Source organism: Phyllobates terribilis, unplaced genomic scaffold (genome assembly GCF_046119375.1).
Source record: "Phyllobates terribilis strain yellow unplaced genomic scaffold, ASM4611937v1 Scaffold_4__5_contigs__length_816908805, whole genome shotgun sequence".
NCBI classification, from domain to species: Eukaryota; Metazoa; Chordata; class Amphibia; order Anura; family Dendrobatidae; genus Phyllobates; species Phyllobates terribilis.
The window spans coordinates 208140034-208163595 of record NW_027362764.1 but is presented as its reverse complement, the minus strand read 5'-3'; the positions used below and the strand labels follow the sequence as shown (position 1 = coordinate 208163595).

The following is a 23562-nucleotide window of genomic DNA, read 5'->3' as shown; positions in this document are numbered from 1 at the left end:
TTATCAGCGAAAGCCAGAAGTGGGTGAAAAATGCAGAAGTGGTGCACGTTGTATAATATAATATGTATAAATATAATAATGTACATTTCTTCTGATTGTTCTGCTCCTGATTTTGGCTTACAAACACTTTGTAAAATGCTGACCAAATACTGAACATGTGAATGTGACCACAAACTCACGGTAAAATAGCAGTCAGTACACAGCTGCCATCATTTAGGCTGAGTGCCCACGATGCAGATTTAATGCGTTTACGCGGTGACATTTCCGTAGCGGAGATGCATTAAAATCGCTTGTTAAGAGGTCTGGAATGTTTCCCAATGATAATCCACATGTGTTGTGCACATGCTGCGGAAAAATCCGCAGCACAACCAATTTGGGCGCAATTTCGCGGCGAAATCGTGCCCATTGACTTGCATTGAACCGCATAATATCCGCATGTATACATGCAGATGTTATGCGGTTCAATGAGCGGATGGTACCCGGGTCTGGATAAGGAAACTCTCCTCCAACCCAGGTACCATGGAACCGGCAAGTAAAAAGAGAATAAAGTAAAAAAATATATATATAGTCACCTCTCCGGCGGCCCCCGGTCTCCCCCCGGCGTACTGGCAGGACCTGCGGTGACGTCATTTAGTCAGCTGATGGTCATGCGACCATCACCTGACCACTGATGTCAGGCGAGGCATGGATTTATATTGTGTGCCCAACTTGTCAAGCCCTTTTCCAAATGATGCTCAAAATCGATTGGAAAAACGCTTGAAAAAAAAGCATGCATAAACGCAAGTAAAAACGCTGGAAAAAAAAAAGCATGTAAAATCCGCATGCGTTTTTTCTGCCACAGAGATGCAGAAATGCTCAGGAAATTTCTGCTTCAAATCTGCATCGTGGGCACATAGCCTTACAGTGGTTCAGATTAACCAAATATAAAAAGTTTAGCTATTCAAACAGGATTTTCCGGACTTTTTAGTTGCATTTTACAGCAAAACCCATGTTCCGTATACAGCTTACAACACAGAACAGGAATCTCATTATTGAAGTTATCAGTCAGGAGAAGGGTACATAATTTTTTCCAAGGCATTAGATATAACATGGAACACTGCAAAGATGATCATTAAGAAGTAGCTTAAATTTAACACAACAGTGACATTAAGTAAAGGAGCTGCAAGAATTTCTGACAAGTAGTGGATGTGTACTGTATGTGACAACAATCTCACGTATTATTCATATGTCTGACCTGTGGGGCAGCTTGGCAAGATGGAAGCCTTTTCTGACAAAGAAAAACATCCAAGCCAAGCTATGTTTTGCCAAAATCTACATCAAGTCTGCGAAAAGCATGTAGGAAAATGTGTTATAGTAAGGTTGAACTTTTTGGCCATAATTCCGAAAGGTAAGTTTTACGCAAAGTCACATGACGAAAATAAAACCATACCGATAGTGAAGCATGGTAGAGTCATAATTGTGCTTTGGGGCTGGTTTTTCGGCAGCTGGAACGGAGAATTTAGTCAAGCTGGAGGAAATTATGAAATATCAGTCAATTACGCATCAAAACCTTTAGGTCTCTACTAAAAAACTGAAAATGAATTTCACCTTTCAGTACGACAACGACTCTAAGACTATCTCCAATTCAACAAAAGAATGACTTTACCAGCAGATCAAAGTTTTGGAATGGCCCAGCCAGAACCCAGACCTGAATCCAATTGAAAACCTGTGTGTCGGCCTGAAGAGGGTACAGTACACAGGAGACGCCCTCGAACTGACAGACTTGGATCACTCCAACATGGAAGAGTGTGCAAAGATTGCCAATTCTAGTAGATTTGTCAAGCTAATAGATACCTACTCAAAAAGACTGAATGCTGTCATAAATTCATAGTACTTCTATAAAAGTATTATGTGTATATTTATACAACCACATTATTTTAGTACTTTATTTTTCCACTTGAAAAGAATGCAGTTTATTTTTCGATTGACTGGTACAGATTATAGGGTGACAATAAAGATGGAAAAAGTTCTAAAATGATTTTTCTTGGTATCATTTTTTACATGACAAAAACCTGAAATTTTAGATATAATGTTTTTTTGCTTCACGAGATACATGTCTGAACAAGGAAAAAGGATAATCAAATCTTAGGTAAATAAAATTAATGTACGGGTACAAGTAGCATACAAGTATAACTGAAAACTGAGCATGGTTAGATACATCTATACAGTGAATATAGGAATTGCATTAATGCTATATAAACTATACTTAATCAACCTGCATCTGCGAACAACCTCTTCAGATGGGAACCTAAACTACACACTGGCCACTCTCGAGCTGGAGTATAAAGCAATGTTCACACATTCAGTATTTGGTCAGTATTTTACATCTGTATTTGTAAGCCAAAATCATGAGAAAAAAGTATAATAAAAACACGTGCACGACTTTTACATTTTTTCGCCCACTCCTGATTGTGGCTTACAAACACTGATGTAAAATACTGACAAAATACTGAACAGATCAGGTCAGGAAGGATGCAGCTAGATGGAGATTAAATGCGATCTTTTTGAGTGTGGTTGCACTGTCTCAGTATTTCATGCTCCATTGTGGAGGAATGCAAGAGAGTTGAGCTCAGCTAGAAACCAGCTAATCTTAAAACACAAAGACAGCTATACTGATGTCAATAGCAGAAAATGAAAATCGGCTGGTATTGTACAGGAGCAGACAGCGCAGAGTGTATTGGAAAGGTAGAAAACAGTATGTTACTACTAGAGGCACTGCAAAGCAATGCTGGTAGGAAGAAAATAGCGACGGAATTGTGTATAATCAACAAGGTGCACTGGAACTACAGTAGAAAGGTTCCAATGGGAACTGCAGGGTAAAAAAGATGGAGGTGCATTCTTTGGGTGATAAGTGCAAAATGGGGCAGATTATAAAAAAAATGAATTACATTGGCACAAATTATTGTGTGTACATTATTCTAAGACCACAGTGATTTTGGGAATAACAAAAGCCAGAATTAGGTTAATAATGGCAGCTATAATAATATGTAGCAGGAGCTGTTAGCCTGGCTGTTAAAGTTGAGAAAAAAAAAGAAAACTGGCAAGATATATTACAGCAATTGTGTGTGCATCTATAGCCATCATTAGCTGAAAGGGAAGTATAGCCTGAATTATTTTAGAAAGGTAATTTTTTTTCCCCCCGAATCATACCAAGCAACGCACCATCCATTAATAAAATAGCTGCAGACCATAAGCAGATTGGTTCCATCTCATGGAGGTGTATGCAATACATTTTTATAGTCATAAAACTGTATTAGCAAGCACATTTAATGAGAATATGCTGGGTAGAGAACCCTGATTAACTCTACAGTAAAAGGTAAAAAATCAGCTAAGCGGTTTCATAAACCCATGGTAATAATATTTAGCAGTGATCATTTTTTATGCTTTCTATGAAGCATCCTGTTTAATTATTAGTCCGGTTTTACACCATTCACAAGCAAAAAAATAAATAAATAAAAAAAATACAAGGACTGCAATCAGTAGCTTTTTTTTAGGCAAAATGGAGGCAGTGGGAATGTCATACCAGAATAGTTAAGTGCACAATGTCTGGAACAGTTATAAAAAAAAATACACACTTTTTTAAATGACTTTATTTTTATTTAAGGCAATCTTGTCATTATCTGTTAAGATCTATGGGCTAGATACTGATCTCCCTGAGAATCTGCCTCTAGAACTTATGGTAAATGAAAGGGGCATTACCAGGATGAGACATGTAATGACGGACAGTCCACTCTCCTGAGCTCCATGTCTCACACTGGTAATGCCACCTTTCATTTAAAATAAGCTAAAATAAGCCGGCGCCTACACAGGCATAATGCATTTGTGTTAGATCGCCATTGCATATCCAATTGCGCAAGAGATTGGTTTCACTTTTACTATCATTTGCGCAGGCGCACTGATTGGTTTCCATTATTAGGTTTGCACAGGCGCAACCGAGGAACCTGTTGGATCAAGGCGTGATCTTTATCTGCGCTTGCGCATATATGGTTTTCATAAAAAACTTTATTGAATGCTCAGCGTTTGCGCATGCTCACTGTATTTTCCAATTTAATTATGTCATGTGCTCGTTTTCACAAATAACTTTATGACTTTGTCTGTCTCCCCTCATGTGCTCATCTCCTCAAACAACTTTATTTTTAACTTTGTTTGAGCAAGTGCAACTTGCATCTCCTGAGAGTTTGATCACAAGGTACTCCACACCTGGTAATTATTTACTCATCTCGTTTACTTACTACTATTTAAAGGGCTGTGGTTGCACTTGAGCCTACATTGGTGGAGATACACGTGGGGCTTCTTCCTCACTTATTCATTTATTCTCATGCTCATATTCACCTTTGCTACTTTACTAAGGGTTTATTTTTAATTTTGAGGCCTTGGTTTCATCATTGATTGCTCTGACCACCTTTATTTTCCCTTGTCGGTCTTCATCTTAAACAAATTCTGGTTCAGGTGGCATAGATCTTACAGACATTGGTATTTTATATATTCCTCATTGTATTTTTAGTATTGTGCTGCATTATTACTACTTATGGGCAAGTTTATTAGGTTTCATATAATATCATATTTTTTGGACCAAGCATGTTCATAGCCATTACTAGATTGAAGGCATACTGAACCAGCATGGCTACCACAGCATCTTGCAGCGGCATGCTATTCCATCCAGTTTGCGTTTAGTTGGACCATCATTTATTTTTCAACAGGACAATGACCCCAAACACACCTCCAGGCTGTGTAAGGGCTATTTGACCAAGAAGGAGAGTGATGGGGTGCTACGCCAGATGACCTGGCCTCCACAGTCACCATATTTTACATACATACACACAGCAGGATGGGGAATATTAGTACAGAATTGGGGTACATTCAATTTATTTTTCTTTCAATTTTCCTACTCGAAAACCTAGATGCGTCTTATGGTTCGGTGTGTCTTACAGTCAGAAGAATACGGTACTTCTTTTCTGAATACGTCAATAATTTTCTAAGCTTGTGCTTGGCTGATCCCAATCATAATGGTGGTGCCCGCAGTTATTTCATATGTTTCACACTGGTAAACCCATACTTTATTTAAAATAACCTCTGGAGCCAGATTCTCAGGGAGACCTATGATGGACACATAGATCTTAACAGCTAATTTACATATTAAGAAAAATGTAATACTCTGGATTAAAATATCGAACCGCAGATATCAAGATATCATTGTATTCACTTTTCTATGACCTACATGTCCATATTGAAGGCTTAGGAGGGTTGATCCTACTGACAGATAAAAAAAAAAAAAAAAAAAAAAAAAAATTATTAAAAAGGTTAATAAAACAAAAATACCCACCAACTATTTATATCTCCTCTCCATGCTCCTAGACACAAGCAGCATTTAAATGAAGCAAAAGCAATTCTGGTGTTCAGCAGAGCTACAAGTCAGCGTAGTATAAATGCCCTTTTAAGTAATGAGTGTCCATTGCAAGAAAAGGACACCACATTGGAAAATCACAAACAGATAAAGTGAACATCAGGCCACATTAGGTAATGGGCAATTTAATGTTTTATAGGTAATAAGAGCCTTAGATGTTTATGGATTTAAATGGAAAAGCAAAGCTTAGAAACAACGTAACGTTTGCAGAGCGTCATACAATAGAGGACTGAAAAATGTGAGCGGAACACAGCGGCCGCGGGAATAATAGGGCCCCATTATTGTGTAGGGATGTGTAATGCTAGGATCAGATAGGTGCAGATGAATACTGTAAAGGTGTAATAAGCAATACAGAGGCTGGAACACTGCACTTGTATCTAAAACACATTTTCTACCTCTGAAAACTTTCATTGTGGTATATGGAAATCATTTATTCACAACTATGAGGGTAAAGCAAACCACTGTTTTCACAAAAGAAAACAATTTATCGGAGGAAATGCAGAGTGATAAAGTAAACCCTCCGCTAAATATCACCCACCTAACCCAGGAGGAGGTTCAGAAACGCCTAAATAATATCAAAATAGACAAGTCACCAGGCCCAGATGACATACACCCCCGGGTACTAAAAGAATTGAGTAATGTGATAGACAGACCGCTGTATCTTATATTCAAGCACTCTTTATGAACAGGGACTGTCCCACTAGACTGGCGCCAAGCAAATGTGGTACCAATATTCAAAAAGGGGTCTAAAAGTGACCCTGGGAACTACAGACCAGTAAGCTTAACGTCTGTTGTGGGTAAATTGTTTGAAGGATTTCTTAGAGATGCTATTGTAGAATATCTTAATGATAATAACTGTCTAACTCCATATCAACATGGATTCATGAGGGATCGCTCCTGCCAAACAAACCTGATCGCCTTCTACGAGGAGGTGAGCTCACAGCTGGACCGGGGAGAGTCAGTGGATGTTGTATACCTTGACTTCTCCAAAGCGTTTGATACCGTGCCACACAAAAGGTTGGTATATAAAATGAGAATGCTTGGTCTGGGGGATAATGTGTGCAAGTGGGTAAATAGCTGGCTGAGTGATAGAAAGCAGAGGGTGGTCATCAATGGAGTAAGCTCAGGGTGTGTCAGGGTTACTAGCGGGGTGCCTCAAGGGTCTGTCTTGGGCCCTATATTATTTAATATATTTATTAATGATCTAGTGGAAGGGTTGCATAGTAGAATAGCAATATTTGCAGATGATACTAAACTTTGTAAAGTAGTTAATACAGATGAGGATAGGGCACAGCTACAGGAGGATTTAGATAAATTGGGGAGTTGGGCCAAAAAATGGCAGATGGGGTTCAATGCCGATAAATGCAAGGTCATGCACATGGGAAAGAAAAACAGCAGTCACCCATACATATTAAATGGGAAACCGTTGGGGAAATCTGACATGGAGAAGGACCTGGGCGTCTTGGTTAATAGCAAATTAAATTGGAGTGCCCAGTGTCAGGCAGCAGCTGCGAAGGCAAATAGAGTCATGGCATGCATCAGAAGAGGAATAGGGGCATATGATGAGAACATTGTTCTTCCTCTGTATAAAGCGCTGGTAAGGCCGCACTTAGAATATTGTGCACAGTTCTGGGCTCCGGTGCTCAGGAAAGACATATTGGAGCTAGAGAGGGTACAAAGGAGGGCGACTAAGGTAATAAAGGGAATGGAGGGACTAGAATACCCAGAGAGGTTGTCAAAATTAGGCCTATTTACGTTGGAAAAGAGAAGGCTTAGGGGAGACCTCATAAACATGTATAAATACATCAGGGGGCAGTACAGAGATCTCTCCCATGACCTGTTTATACCAAGGATGGTGACAAAGACGAGGGGGCACACTATGCGTCTGGAGGAAAGGAGGTTCCTGCACCAGCATAGAAGGGGATTCTTTACGGTCAGAGCCGTGAGACTCTGGAACTCTCTGGGAGAGGAAGTGGTGATGTCCAACTCACTTAATGAGTTCAAGAGAGGCCTGGACGCCTTTCTTGAGAACAATAAAATTACATCTTATGCTTAGTTAATTAATCCAGGGATTTAATCTGACTGCCAGATTGGTGTCGGGAAGTGAATTTTTCCTCAATGATGTAAATTGGCCTATACCGCATGTTTTTTTTTGGCCTTCCCCTGGATCAACGCTGCGGAATAGCTGCAGTGCACAAGAAATAGGCTGAACTGGATGGACGCTTGTCTTTTTTCGGCCTTATAAACTATGTAACTATAAGGCACATTCATTTTGCTTGCACATTTTATTTTAGTATTTTTAGTCCTAACATACTTAGACAAAATCAAATTACATTGATCATTGTCCTAAGTAGCCCTTAAAATCCAATTACCTCCCCAACTCAAGATAGATCGATTTTTACATAAGAAAATAATGAATCCATCAGTAGGTTTTTGGAATATAAGAGAAAATCAGATTACAGGTTTGCTCTCGTATTTTTGCACTAAATATACATAATGGGTAACACATTCTGATCAACTGCCCAAAGCTGCAGGGCTACAAATAAATGTAATACAGTAAAAGGGATCTTTTGCAATTTTAGTGCAAGGCTCAGTACTTAAGGAGGTTTTCCCACGTGACAGATATGTTGTGGATTTTCATGTGGAAAACCCATAGCATTCACACGTAGTGAAAAAAAATTCCACAGCAAAAATTAGCTTGTGGTGTGGATCTAGAAAAGATAAAATCTGTGGCAAATCCACGGTTTCTGTGACTGAATCGGCACTAAAGCACACAATTTGGCTATGTTCACATGTTGCGTTTTTGCTGCGTTTTTAATGCAAATTAAAAGCTGCTTTTTACAGTACCAGCAAAAGCTATGAGATTTCAGAAATTATATTCTGTTGTTTAAGTGTTCCCTTTATTTTTTTGAGCAGTGTATATCACTTACACTTACACACTTAAGAATCCATAGCCTGTTAGAGAGTGTGTGGCCTTTTTTTTGACTGTCAGACATTAGCATATATTTTGGGGACTCCTCACCCTGTGTGTTTGATGAGTGGTGGCAATGTGTTGTGTAGCCGGCGGGTGTGTGAACTGTGAGTCATGCTCACGTTATAGCCTAGAACCGAGGTTGGGTGTTGGATTGAATGAGAGGCGATAAATTAACCCTTGCAGGCGCAACCCATGTCACATGCTGAGAAGTGTGTACGTGAAAATAAGGTTATGTTTTTGGTATATTTTTGATGCTGCCAATTGCTATCCAGTAGATAAAACTCGACTAGAGAAGTTGAGCGATGATTTACTCCTCTATTCCTTCTGAAAGCACTGATGTCGATGGGTTCAGCGATGGCGTAATGTGTATAGGGGCGCCATCTGACTGATGGTGGGGAGGGATGTTGATCGCACAGGTTTAATTTCGGACTGCTGATAGCATTGTTCTCCTAAAAATAAGTCGCCAGCTACTCGGCAGCTTTCTCACATGAGCACACAAGAGTGCTCGGCTGAATGCACACTCCTGTGTATGGGTGAGTGGGCTGTTGGCTGCAAAATCAGCCAACGCATCGTTCGGCCGACAGCCATTTAACGTGTGTGGCCAGCCTTAGGATCTATGAATACATTGCTTTGTGTACAAAGTTGCTCATATTTATAATGTAGACTATATCGACATGTAAACTGCAATGTTGAAGGTAATAAAACAAATTAGGCAGTCGTGTAGCATAACTATTAAATAGATATATACACAAAAATAAAAAAAAATCATGGCACAATGGACCAGGTTCACGAACTGTAGTCAAAAATAAAAACAGATATAATTTGAATCTGTCCTAACACTGCGGGCGTATGGACATAATGATGTGGATGAGTCATGTCTCGCTGCAGGAAATCAACACAAGCAGACAGGCTCCAGCCACGGCAGAGCGATATTCTAGATATAAAAACAGACTAGATCTGAACCATGCATCATCAGACAGCAGTCCCAGCATCCAATCAGGAGCTATTTTCTGTAGACCGAGATCTTCCAATGCCCAGGATTTCCTTTTCTAAGGTATAGCTAATGATTTTACCAGGCGGTACAATTTTTAATAGAAATGTTTCGGTTTAGCTTATCAAAGTATTTATCTCAAACCACACAAAAGTCGGTTGTTTGGGATAAACTTAGGCAACCAAAAGTCTTGTAGATGTAGAAAAAAAGATGTCGCTGATTTGTTGCAGCGGTCACGTGTGCTGCCGATAGGACGTCATCACTGAGCTCAGCAGCTCTGCCGATGTAGATCGGGTCCAGATTCTAGATTTTGCCGATAAATGTTTATGGTTATCCTTCTACCATATTGTGCACATCACACTTGAAAGATCAACCTTTTTTACTGAGTAAATGACAAACAACATAGAAAAGGTCACTTTTTTTTGTCTCTGTAGACATTACCTTTAAGGCACCACACAGTTCCACAGTATCAGCATCGTCCACTACGGTAATACGGAAATTTGGGGTCTGTAAAAGTTCTTTGAACAAAAGGCCATGTTCAATTACTTTACTTCCTGAACAGAAAAAAAAAGAAAACTATTATTAAAAATAGGTTTTGAAATGCTTACTTGCATAATACATGACTACTTCATTTTATGTTGAGCTCATTTATTATGACAACAGGATTTTTCTGTAGCATGTCAGTCCATGCTTTTGTTTGTTCAGACGCGTCACTGCTATGCCTAATCATACCATTCACCAACATTTTATGATAAATCTAAGTGACCAGAAAGTACGAGTAAGGCTGTGTGCCCACGATGCGTTTTTTAAGCGTTTCCGCAGCAGCAAAAACTCTGCAGAAACGCTTGGTAGAAGGTCTGCCATGTTCCCCAATGATAATCCGCATGTGTTGTGCACATGCTGCGGAAATTTCCGCTGCGGATTATCATTGCGGGAAAAAACGCAGCACTACCAATTATTTTGCGAAAGTGCTGCGTTTTCGCCGCCATTGACTTGCATTAGATCGCTTGGATTACGCATCACTGCATATGTAGATGCGCATTCCATGTGTTCCAATGTGCAGATGGTACCCAGGTGTGGAGGACAGGAGACTCTCCTCCGGACCTAGGTACCATAGAAAACTGTAAAAAAAAAAAAAAAAAAAAAAAAAAAAAAAAAAAAAGAATAAAATAAAAAATAAATATATACTTACCTTCTGGCGGCCCGCGATGCGCTCCTCCTCGCATGGCGGCAGTTCGCGATGGACTGAAGGACCTGTGCTGATGTCATAGTCATGTGAAGGGTCACGCGACGCTGACGTCGGCAGGTCCTTCAGTGTACCGCTGCCGGCAAGGGAGAATGGAGGGAAGCAAGACTGCGGGAGTCATCAGAGGGTAAGTATATATTTATTTTTTTATTTTTTGACATTCTCTCAGGTCACACTATATAAATCCATGCCGTTTGCATGGATTTATATAGTGTGACCAAGTTGACAAGCACTTTCCAAGTGTTGCTAAAATCGCTTGAAAAGCGCTTGTCAACCCACATGCGGAAATGCAAGTGAAGAACGCTTCACATCCGCTTGTCCCTGGCAGGAAAAACGCATGTACAATCCGCATGCGTTTTTTTCTGCCAGGGAGATGCAGAAACGCTCAGGAAAAAAATCCTGAGCATTTCTGCATCGTGGGCATATAGCTTTATTGTTTATTAAATGTACTTAGCTTCTCTTCGCTCCCCACACTTAAACTTTCATTATGCTTACATATGCCCTTACAGTTTTTGCTCCTCTAATCCACACTCTTCTTCGCTAAAACCCCAGCACCCTATCCCAGCAACTCTATCCCCAAACCCCAGCACCTTCTAACCAAATAATCATTTCTCCCTCTTACCTCCCCACCTGACCTCATCTGCAGACCTGCTGATCAACCTCAGATCTATCCTACTCAAACATAAAACAAGCACGCCCATCCTCAAAAGGCCATCGCTTGACCCAACCGCTTTGTCCAGCTATCGCCCCATATCGCTGCTCCCATTTGCTTCCAAACTCCATGAGCAACATGTTTACGCTGAACTTTCCTCTCACCTCTCATCTAACTCTCTTTTCGACAACTGACAATCTGGCTTCCGTCCCCACCATTCCACCGAAACTGTCCTGACCAAAATTACTAATGACTTACTTACAGCCAAAGCTAACAGACTATTCTCTTTGCTCCTCCTTCTAGACCTGTCCTCTGCGTTCAACACAGTTGACCATCGTCTCCTACTACAGATCCTATCTTCCTTTGGCATCAAAGACCTTGCCCTATCCTGGATCTCCTCATAACTTTGCAACCGCACATTTAATGTCTCCCAATCCCATACTATCTCCTCATTCCACCCTCTCTCTGTTGGAGTCCCTCAAGATCCTCGGAATTCATTATCTTTCCCCCATCTCACGTATCTTCCCCACCTGATCTCTCTCTCACAATAAAGGACATCACGCATTCCCCTGTACCAGAACTCCGTTGCCTCAGAGTAACCCTTGACTCTGCACTGTCCTTCAAATCACACATCCAAGCTCTCGCCACCTCCTGTCGCCTCCAGTTCAAAAATATTTCCAGAATCCATCCGTTCCTCAATCCACTAAACTGCTTGCGCATGCCCTCATCATCTCCCGCCTCGACTACTGCAACATCCTCCACTGTGGCCTACTTGATAGCACTCTCGCACCCCTCCAGTCCATCCTTAACTCTGCTGCACGACTGGTTCATCTCTCTCCTTGCTACTACTCTGCTACCCCCCTTTGCAAATCCCTTCACTGGCTCCCAATTGCCCAGTGTATCCAGTTCAAACTACTAAACACTGACTTTCAAAGCCATCCATAACCTCTCTCCTCCATAAATCTCTGAACTAATCTCCCGATATATTCCCTCACGCAATCTGTGGTCCTCCAAATACGTCCTTTTCTCCTCCACACTTATTCAATTCTCACCAAATCGCCTCCAAGACTTCTCCCAAATATCCCCCAGCCTCTGGAATTCTGTGCCTCAACACGTTCGATTAGCACATTCAGATTTTCAGACGGAACTTGAAAACCCATCTCTACAAGAAAGCTCATAACCTGCAATGACCACGCTGCCTCCTCACCACCACCGGAGCTGCTGCAACCCCCCAACCTACTGTCTCCTCCCACCATCCTGTAGAATGTAAGCCGGCAAGGACAGGGTCCTCCTCCCTCTGTACCAGTCTATCATTGTTAGTTCATTTACTGAAGGTGATATCCAGGGCCGGCATCAGCACCCGGCACACTGGGTCAAGTGCCGGGGCCCTGAGCAGGAGGGGGGATCCCCTAGCGGTCGGGCACTCCGCCGGGCTATAGGCGGAGGAGAGCCAGCGCCTGCCCTTCTCCCCCACTTGCTCAGGACCCCGACAGCCGCATACTTACCTCTCCCCGTGCCTCCACAGATCCGCTGTCTTCCTGCTCTGTGCTCCCTGTGACGTCTCAGGTCAGAGGGTGCGGTGACGTCTATCCACCGTGTCCTCCCCTGAGCCATCACAGGCAGCGCAGAGCGGGACGACGCCGGCGACACTGGAGTCCGGACCTGAGCAGCGACAACAGGTGAGAAGTGAGGTGAGTATTTGATTTTTTATATTTTTTTTAATGTATGGAGGCATGGGGATGGGGCATTATATGGGAGGGGGGGGGGGGTGACATCCTGCATGGGGAATTTTAAAGAGAGGGGGGTGACATCCTGCATGGGGCATTATAAGGGGGTGGGGGGACAGCCTGCATGGAGCGCTATAAGGGGACCAGAATCCTGTACGGTGCGTTATATGGGGGACAGTATTCCGTATGGATCATTTTATGGGGTCAGTATACTGTGTGGAGTGATTCGCTGGTTTCTGAGCTATTGTGGAATTTGCAATAGATATCACTCATGTAATGTAAGAAGTGAAATCTGTGGCATTGTACTAATATTATATATATATATATATATATATCTGCAGTATCTGTGCATTATGAATTGTCGCATGTGTTAAAGGGGCCCACTGATGACTCTTTCGCCCGGGGCCCAGAAAAACCTGGAGCCAGCCCTGCTGATATCAATATTTAGTATGTAACCCCTTCTCATGTACAGCAGCATAATATATAAATATATATTACACACACAAAAAATAATAATACATGTCTGCTTCTATTTATGTTGAGCTCATTTATCATGACAACAGGAATTTTCTGTAGCATAAGAAAAACGAAAGCATAAATACAACTGTAGGGCCTAATTTTGGTAAACAACCAAAAAAACAAAGAATTAGACCCCTAAAAATTAACTTTTAATGATATTATTAAAAGCATGTAGGACCTAGTATCATTAAAAACATATATAGCAACCATAAATCCAATAGGGTATATCTCAAACAGTGAAGGTCAAAAACGATTCCCTTGGTATATGGAGAGAGACTAACTACTCCCATCAGGTCTCCTGATGAACACTGGATTACGCAGGGGAAAAAGCATCAGGAGCAATTATGAGGGACTACAAATGATAAGTGTCACAATTTATGCTTTATCATCTATACTTTGCTATTGGCAATTTGGCTGTCTTTGTACTGACTGAGGCAACAAGCTCGCTTGCCCTGTAGTCATTTTTTACCGTACAGGGTTAAGCTACATGTATTACAGTACCTTTCTGATCATTTGTTCAGAGAGATTTATTTTGGCTTATTGTATCTCTATAACTAGTGACATTCTGGACTTTTTGATGCCTATGTTGTCATTGTTGATGGTCTCTTTTTAATCACTCATGTTAGACAATAACTGCGTTGCAATCTGTGTGACGCAGTTACTCTATGTCTTTGCCCTAATGGTGCACTGCACTTTGTCATGTACTGAGGATGTCAAAAATATGTGATCTGCAAAAAACCTTTGACAATTGAGATGATAATCACCCTTTATTTGTGCCCTAGCTTTTGCCTTGAACGTGGTTACTTTTGAGAGGGTGTAGCATTGATAAACATCAGCAGGCAAATATAATTTTTTTTTTCCTGCTATATCACTTTGTGATTTATATACACTGCGCAAAAAAATAAAGGAATCATTGACAATCAATTTCACATGCTGTTGTGCAAATGGAATAGACAATAGATGGAAATTATTGGCAATTATCAAAACACCCTCAATAAAGGAGTGGTACCAATGCTTTCTGGCTGATGTTTTGGTCACTTTTGGATGTTGGTTGTGCTTTCACACTCGTGGTAGCATGACACGGACTTTACAACCCACAGAAGTTGCTCAGGTAGTGCAGCTCATCCAGGATGGCACATCAATGCGAGCTGTGGCAAGAAGGTTTGCTGTGTCTGTCAGCGTAGTGTCCAGAGGCTGGAGGCGCTACCAGGAGACAGGCCAGTACACCAGGAGATGTGGAGGGGGCCGTAGGAGGGCAACAACCCAGCAGCAGGACTGCTACCTCCGCCTTTGTGCAAGGAGGAACAGGAAGAGCACTGCCAGAGCCGTGAAAAATGACCTCCAGCAGGCCACAAATGTGCATGTGTCTCCATAAATGGTTAGAAACCGACTCCATGAGGGTGGTATGAGGGGCCGACGTCCACAGATGGGGGTTGTGCTCACAGCCCAACACCGTGCAGGACGCTTGGCATTTGCCACAGAACACCAGGAGTGGCAAAGTCGCCACTGGCGCCCTGTGCTCTTCACAGATGAAAGCAGGTTCGCACTGAGCACATGTGACAGACGTGACAGTCTGGAGATGCCGTGGAGAGCGATCTGCAGCCTGCAACATCCTTCTGCATGACCGGTTTGGCAGTGGGTCAATAATGGTGTGGGGGTGACATTTCTTTGGAGGGCCGCACAGCCCTCCATGTGCTCGCCAGAGGTCCCTGGTGGATGTCCTTTGTTTGCCCCTCTGTGCCCTATCTGTCTGTGTGAGCTACCAGTCTACCCGGTGAGTGCCCTGACTCATTTTTTTCTCCGACTTTGCGGTGCTGCATGTAGGGGGTACTCTATCCCTCACACTTGATCATGACTGTATGAGCTCTCTGTGACTCCACTGTCTTCTATGTCTTTTCTTTCTCTACTTGTTCCTCTGGTCTCCTCTCTCCCGTCTGATTTCTCCCTGTACGGAATTTATTTGCACCAATGCAATTTATAAATGGGAGACTCTGAAGATGTTAGGGGGGCCATTCCCCCATTTTTTCATCCTGTGATCCAAGATTCACCCATTGCCTGCATAACTATATTTGTTTATATATTGTGTATTATCACTTTTATATATTTGTAATCGACTAATAAACTTCAATGTTTTTATGCCATTTGTACTCTATTTCGCGTGTTTTCATGCACGCCAGAGGTAGCCTGACTGCCATTAGGTACCGAGATGAGATCCTCAGACCTCTTGTGAGACCATATGCTGGTGCAGTTGGCCCTGGGTTCCTCATAATGCAGGACAATGCCAGACCTCATGTGGCTAAAGTGTGTCAGCAGTTCCTGCAAGATGAAGGCAATGAAGCTATGGACTGGCCCACCCGTTCCCCAGACCTGAATTCGATTGAGCACATCTGGGACATCATGTCTCGCTCCATCCAACAACGTCACGTTGCACCACAGACTGTCCAGGAGTTGGCGGATGCTTTAGTGCAGGTCTTGGAGGAGATCCCACAGGAGACCATCCGCAACCTCATCAGGAGCATGCCCAGGAGTTGTAGGGAGGTCATACAGGCACGTGGAGGCCACACACAATACTGAGCCTCATTTTGACTTGGTTTAAGGACATTACATCAAAGTTGGATCAGCCTGTAGTGTGTTTTTCCACTTGAATTTTGGGGGTGACTCCAAATCCAGGCCTCCATTGGTTAATAAATTTGATTTCCATTGATGATTTTTGTGTAATTTTGTTGTCAGCACATTCAACTTTGTAGAGAACAAAGTATTCAATGAGAATATTTCATTCACTCAGATCTAGGATGTGTTATTTGACTGTTCCCTTTATTTTTTTGAGCAGTGTATATAAAAGACGGACTGGTGAGAGACGACAGGTTTGTCCAACACGTCCTTTGGTGATTCTATGATACATATATAACAACAAATAATTTTTCTATCTATAGTGTTTTTTGTTTTTCATTAAGAGTAGGGTATAACAGGGCTATAAGGGATACCGAGGTTGAGCGGGGGCACCATGCAGTACAAATTAGGGTGCCAACCTCCGCTGCCAGGAAGGGACAGGAGTAAGGGATGATTAGGGCTGTGATAGAACCTTCTGTTATATTCCCTGGCAGGAACCCCTTTTGTACGTTTTGACCTTCACTATTTGAGATATAGCCTAGTGGATTTATAGTTGCTATATATGTTTTTAATGATGCTAGGTCCTACATGCTTTTAAGAATATCATTAAAAGTTAATTTTTAGGGATCTAATTCTTTGTTTTTTGCTTTTTCTGTAGCATGTCAGTCCATGCTTTTGCTTAAGACGTGCCACTGCTATACCCAATTACCCTATTCATCAACATTTTATGATAAATCTATACCGCTAACATGAAATATACACTAGTTACAAGCGGAAAGTTTACAAGGAATTACTGACGTTTTTCTAAGGACGGCAATAATAAAATACAACAGATGATGGAGCAAAACAGCAGGCAAGGTGGGCCAACTACGAGGGAGAACTTGAAAAATAGTGGATGTCGAGATCTTAGTGCCAATGATCTTATGAATGTGCATTTACAGTCCTGTCCAGCGGGAGTTACAGGACTTGCAATTAATAGGACAATGGCAAGTCCCGCAGCACATACTAAATCACCTCACTGTGTTTTAAGATCCTTCATAAAGTTAATCGCATATCCCATGGCCGGATGACTCACTGGCTGGTAATGTGACCTGTCAAAGAATGGAAGCCAAATTAACACAGAAAAAAAAAAGTTCTAAGGCTGCATTCACACATCCATGTTGCACATCTTAGTGCTCTCGTTGTTTTTTCTGACAGCACACTGACTCCTAGTTTCATTGATCCATACTCACATAAGTTTTAAAGATAGATCATATGTGTCTGGGCCAATGACGGTCATTAAAATCTATGGGGATTCATATAAAACTAGGAAGACAGCCTCGGTACTTCCAGGTTCTAACAATGTTTTTAATTAATCCATTGCTAAAAGTAAAAAAGTTCAGACAGCCTACCTGCTGCATGGAAGCTACATGTGTTTTTCACAGACCCATAGACTTGTATTCTCCATTTTCACCTATGCTGCCGGAAAAAAAAAACAGACGTCTCCATGTGTTTTGCATGGACACACAGTCCGTGGAAAAACGTGCATTTAAATAGCACCATAAATTATGATGGGTACGTGTTGTATCCATAAAAACAAACAAACAAAAAAAAGGGATACAATACGTATGTGTAACATGGACATATGAAGGAGTCCTCACATAGATGTGTGAATGCAGAATGAGACAACTGTTTTAGATTGCATTAGAAAAAAAAAAAGCCCTTTGATATGACCATTGTTGATGGCATAGGGATTCTCATTCATCCCAAGCAGTGTACTGCTTTCTGGTCTACACAGCACGTTTTGTGAAGAGTACGGGAAATGATGGCGAATTATCGTGCTACTGCAGAGGCCACAGATTCACTTTACTAGGACAGGCGTCACTGCTGCTCCCTGTATAATTATCCATTTTATAAATGCTGCTCTGCTGTAATCAGCGTGAGATCACCCTGTATAGCAGTTCAGCAATATTTCACAGTGAAACGCAGCAGAGCGCCACTGATACCTCTCCTAATTAAAGTGCAACTTTAGACCCCACAGTAGAGCAACGATACATCATCATTTGTCTTACTCGCTTCTCTACTCTGGGGGCCATAAATTCATTTTATGAGGACAGGTATCACGGGCGCTCCGCTGTGTGTCAGTGTACACTATTGTCACACTGCTCTAAACTGAGCGATCTTACACTGATTAGAGCAGTGTTTATTAGACTGACAGTTACGCTGAATGACACCTGTCCTAATAAAGTGAATCTCTGGCCTCCACAACACCACCATTAACCATCATTGCACAGCACTGAACATAATCTCGCTGCGCTAAGCAGTGAGATCTTGCAATAATTTCTGAGATCAGGCTGTTCAGGGGAGAAAGATCACTCCCAGCGCATACCATGTGTGTGCAAATCACAAGTTATGCAAACTACTTCATTAATTATGTTAAGAAAGTTGTACATTTTATTTCATCATTGGTAAAATAAAAAAAAAGAGAGAAAGTTTGGTGTTACAGCCATCAAGTGCGGGGAAAGGCAGAGACAAGACCTTTTGTTTTGTCATAAATATTCGGCAAAGGTCGTGAAGGGGCCGAGTTTTTGAAGTAGAAGACACTTTAGGAAACTGGCGGGGTTTTTTTCCTTCAATCATATTTGTGTAGTCTTTTCCTGAGCTTTTTTTTCAACTTTTTTTTTTTTGGGTAGGGGTTTTCCCACAGTTTTTGTCATGTAATTTTTACTGCCGTTTTCCACTTTTTTGAATAATGAAGAAAATAAGCGTTTAAGCAAAAATGATTGTAGAACACTCAAAAAGATGTCCGGTTATCTTTTAAACTTTCCCATTGACTTCTATTGTAAAATACAGAGCATCTTCGGAGCAAAAACCGCCAGAAGAATGGACAGGTCACTTGCTTTAATCGCTAGGTGTTGTCAGACACCTGAAGTGGTTAAGAGATGTTCAAAAGCCTGACCTTTTTTTTTTTTTTTTTTTTTTTTTACATAGAAACACTACATAGGTTCATTCTTTTGAGCATCTACTGATAAAGCGATTAGGTGGAATCTGCCTGAAAGTGTTTTTTTTGCTGAGTTTTTGAAGTGAAAATTGAGCAGGAACTGCAAGTTTTTGAGGAGTTTTGTGTTATTCAGGAAGATTTGGAGAGTTTCCGCTCAGCTTCGGTTTCAAAATACTCCTTAAAAAACTGTGTGTACAAAGCCTTACAGTGGATTTTGGAGCAGATCCACTTCAAAATCCTTCTTAAAAACGATGCAAGCTTAATCTTAGACCACTGACATGCTAGCAACAATATCTCCAATTGAGCCTACTATGCAGAAATCTGAGCAAAACTTTAAAGGCGAGCATGTCAACAGCTGAATTTATAGATCACTTGCTTCCTACTAAAGGGGATTTACAAATTCAATGCCTCTTCAGACAAGGTCTTCGGCACCCATTGGTGCATAAAATCTTCACAGACAGACTAAATTTTGTATCTATTCTTCCACTATCATTTATACAGGTATTAATTAGCTTCTTTTGGTTACTTTTCTGTGACCCATAAGACGAGCTTATCTTTCAATCCACAGAACATTCACTTAACACATATCAGAGAGGAAGGACACAATTATGATGCTGAGCGAGCACGCAGAAGAGAGAGATAAGAGCATAAGATTTTAGATATATCAACTACCCAGAACAGGTCTTAATGACCATCATAATATACATATTCATAAACCCAAGTAGATTTTATGGGTGTCACATTATTACCTGATCCCTAAAGCATGAAATTGGATAGCTAGAACATTATGTCTCAGATTTGTCGCCTTTCGAGACATTAGAAAGACCCTGTGTCTGATGATGTGGAATATATTATCTGATTAGTTATAAGTAGCTTTTTATTCTGTCTTCTGGATGATAGAATTTAAATATTTTATAACAGTTTAGACATCTCTTTATTTTTTTTGTGATAACTACAGAAATTGTACAGAATGGTTCCCAGAATCAAACACAGCCGAGTCGTCCTGAAGAGAATCATGGCCAGTACCAGGTCTGTGTCTTTTATAGTAGGCAACAAGTTATCTTTGCTATGAGATATCAGTATTTGTAGAGAATCACCTCACTGCCGGATGGGGGGGTGCTGCAATTCTTTTTTCTTAACTCCAATGAAAAGGGCTTGTGCAATGTTGTAAATTAAAAATAGCAATACTGATCCCCAAATGCTACTATTCCAACTCTTTCAGATCCCCACCATTCTCGGCTATCCCTTGGTTGACTTGCGGCTGCTGCAGACAAACACTGGCCGCAGCGTTCACGTGTATCTAGACAAAAGTAGGAAGTACAGGGACCAGCGGGACTTGGCAGTTATGCAGCAGGAGTGGGACTGTTTAAGGTGAGGTTACTAATTTTATTTCACATAATATAAATCAGATAAAGAAAACTAAACCTAGAAATAAATGCTAAAAGTAAACATGAAATATGGTTGCTCACAAAGTTCCAGGATCTTGCAGACTGACAAACAGTTTGATAAAAATCCTGCAGAGAACTATGGGGGTGAGGCTTAGAGTAGGATAAAAGATAAGACGCACAGAAGATTTACCTAAATATTCATCATTTGTAATTCAAGAGAAAATACAAACAAATGGATGGAAGGAGATTAAGAGGAAGTGCTGGGATTGTTTTTTGTGTGGTGTTCAGGAGGAAACAGTTTCAGAAAACTCTTTTGGGGAATGAGTACACAGCATATTTTAACCTTATGAGAACCCGCCGAGTCTTTAAGCAGACGATGTTTCAAGAAACATTTGTGACGGTTATGATACTGATGGCTTATTGGAGCGTTTTCCCATGATTTTTGTGACACTTCATCTGTCGTTTTCCAGTTTGTTTGTTTGGTTTTTTTTAAAAGAAGAAACCGATAACATTTAGGCTGAGTTCACACGATGTGTTTTTCATGCGTTTCCGCGGCGTTTTTGCAGTTGCGTAAAAGCCGCAGAAACGCATGAAAAACGCATGGTAGAAGGGCAGCAATGTTCCCCAATTGAAATCCGCATGTGCTGTGCCCATGATGCGGATTTTTCCGCAGCGTAAACGCTGCGGTCAAAAATCCGCAGCATGTCAATTAATTTTGCGGAAACGCTGCTCTTTTGCCGCCATTGACTTGCATTAGACCGCATGGAATCCGCATCACTGTATATGTTGATGCGCTTTTCATGCGGTCTAATGTGCGGATGGTACCCGGGTGTGGATGAGAGGACTCTCATCCAGACCCAGGTACCATTAAAAAAAAAAAAAGAGTAAAATAAAAAATATATATATTCTCACCTTCTGACGGCCCGCGCAGCGCTCCTGCTTGATTCCCCGCACTTCGCGGTTGAATGAAGAAGGACCTTCGCTGACGTCAGAGTCATGTGACGGGTCACGTGACGCTGACGTCGGAAGGTCCTAAAGTCTTCACTGCCGGCAGCCGGGACCGAGCGAAGCAGGACACCGGGGGCCATCAGAGGGTAAAGTATAGATTTATTTTTTATTTTTTGACATTCACACACTATATAAATCCATGCCGGTAGCATGGATTTATATAGTGTGAAGTTGACAAGCACTTTCCAAGTGATGCTAAAATCGCTTGGGAAGCGCTTGTCAACCCGCATGCGGAAATGAAAGTGAAGACCACTTCATTTCCGCATGTCCCTGGCAGGAAACCGCATGTACAATCCGCATGCGGTTTTCCTGCCAGAGAGATGCAGAAACGCTCAGGAAAAAATCCTGAGCATTTCTGCATCGTGTGCACATACCCTTAAGCGAAAACAATGGCAAACGCTCCACAAGACATCTGGTCATCTTCTAAGCTTTCCCATTGACTAGTGTACAAAAAAAACAAAAAAACAAAAACACAACATCTTCAGAGCAGAAGATGCCAGAAGAATGGATATGTCACTTCTTTTAACAACTTGGCGTTTTTAGAAACCTGAAGAGGATAAAAGACGATCAAAAGTCTGAACATACGAACAGCAAGTCATTTTTACATAGAAATAGATATGTTCATTCTTTTGAACATTTTTTTGATACCAAAAGAAGGGCATGATGGAATCATCTTCTCTTTCAATATAGAGCAGTACATCTGTAAATTCATGATATTATCAATGAAATGTAGCTACATTTCATTGATGAAATCATGAATTCACAGATGTACTCCTTTGTATTGAAAGAGAAGATGCTACCATCACTCCGTGCCTTTGGCAGATGTGCACTTTTGCAAAACAATAATGATCCAAAACACATTTGCTGCATTTCTGAAAACGAACAGGGTGAAAGTGATTCAGTGGCCAAGTATGTTTCCTGATCTAAATCCAAATGAAACACCTATGGGAAATTCTGAAGAGACAAACTGAGCATCACTCTCCATCCAGGCTCTAAAAGAGGTCGATGTTGAAGAATGGAAAAAGATAGATATTGCAATATGTCGCCAACTTGTTCATTCCATGCCTAGAAGACTTGGTGCTGTCCTTAAAAATCATGGAGTTAATACAAAATTGATGTGATAAGATTAGTGTTGAGCGAGTATGTTCTGTTAACCCTTTCGCCGAGTATGCTCGGGCCGAGCTCTGAGTATTTATAGCTGCTCGGTGATATGTTTGAATCGCTCCCGTGTGTATGATTTGCAACTGTTTGACAGTTTTATTACATGGGAGGATTGTCTATTTCTTACACATTCCTCACATGTAATAAAGCTGCCAAACAGTTGTAAATCATGCGCACGGGAGCGATTCAAACATAACACCGAGCAGCTATAAATACTCAGAGCTCGGCCCGAGCATACTCGGAACAGAACATACTCACTCAACACTAGATAAGATCTATTAAAGTAAAGCTCTAGTTGATATGACTTTCCTTTAATGGGTACCTAATCTGGGTTCGCTTGGTCAATAAGAAACCGATAAAGGAATTAATCCTGAATGCAGGGAAGAAATCATAAGTCTCCTGCATCATGTAACCAGCATTATGATATTAATGGCATTTGATAGATTAACTGGTTATAAACAAAACTGTAAATACGATCTAGATATCAGGCCAGTTATCTATATATACATTACCTATTGTGGTCTCACAGAACTTCTCCGCGGCCACTTCATTTGCAATGTTGGCTCCCATCAAGACACTGATATCAATGTCCATTTGCTCACGAATAATGTCAGAAATCAACTTCAGACCCTGAGGGCCTTCATCTATACCCTGAAGACAAGCAGAGCTGTTGTCAGATCATATAGAGGCAGGAGGATCTACAGCCACTGTCAGCTTCTATATGCCCTACTATGAAGGAGAAAAAAAAAATCACAACACTATTCACTGAAAGTAATGCACCCTGGGTGCTGAAAGAGAATATATTTCTATATGTGCTGCGCAATTCTAGTCATTAAAAGATATAGGGAAAAAAATCTCTACAT

The 23562-nt window shown here is 41.2% G+C and overlaps 1 protein-coding gene across 1 annotated transcript in view; it reads right to left on the bottom strand.

Moving 5' to 3' along the window:
* GPD1L (glycerol-3-phosphate dehydrogenase 1 like) overlaps window positions 1-23562 on the bottom strand; it is a 40410-nt gene that overhangs the window by 5932 nt on the left and 10916 nt on the right. Inside the window, exons 4-5 of the mRNA XM_073678035.1 lie at window positions 23212-23350; window positions 9850-9962 (exon numbers count right to left, since the gene is read on the bottom strand). Coding sequence (XP_073534136.1) covers window positions 9850-9962; window positions 23212-23350 — 252 coding nt within the window. The remainder of the gene's footprint in view (window positions 1-9849; window positions 9963-23211; window positions 23351-23562) is intronic.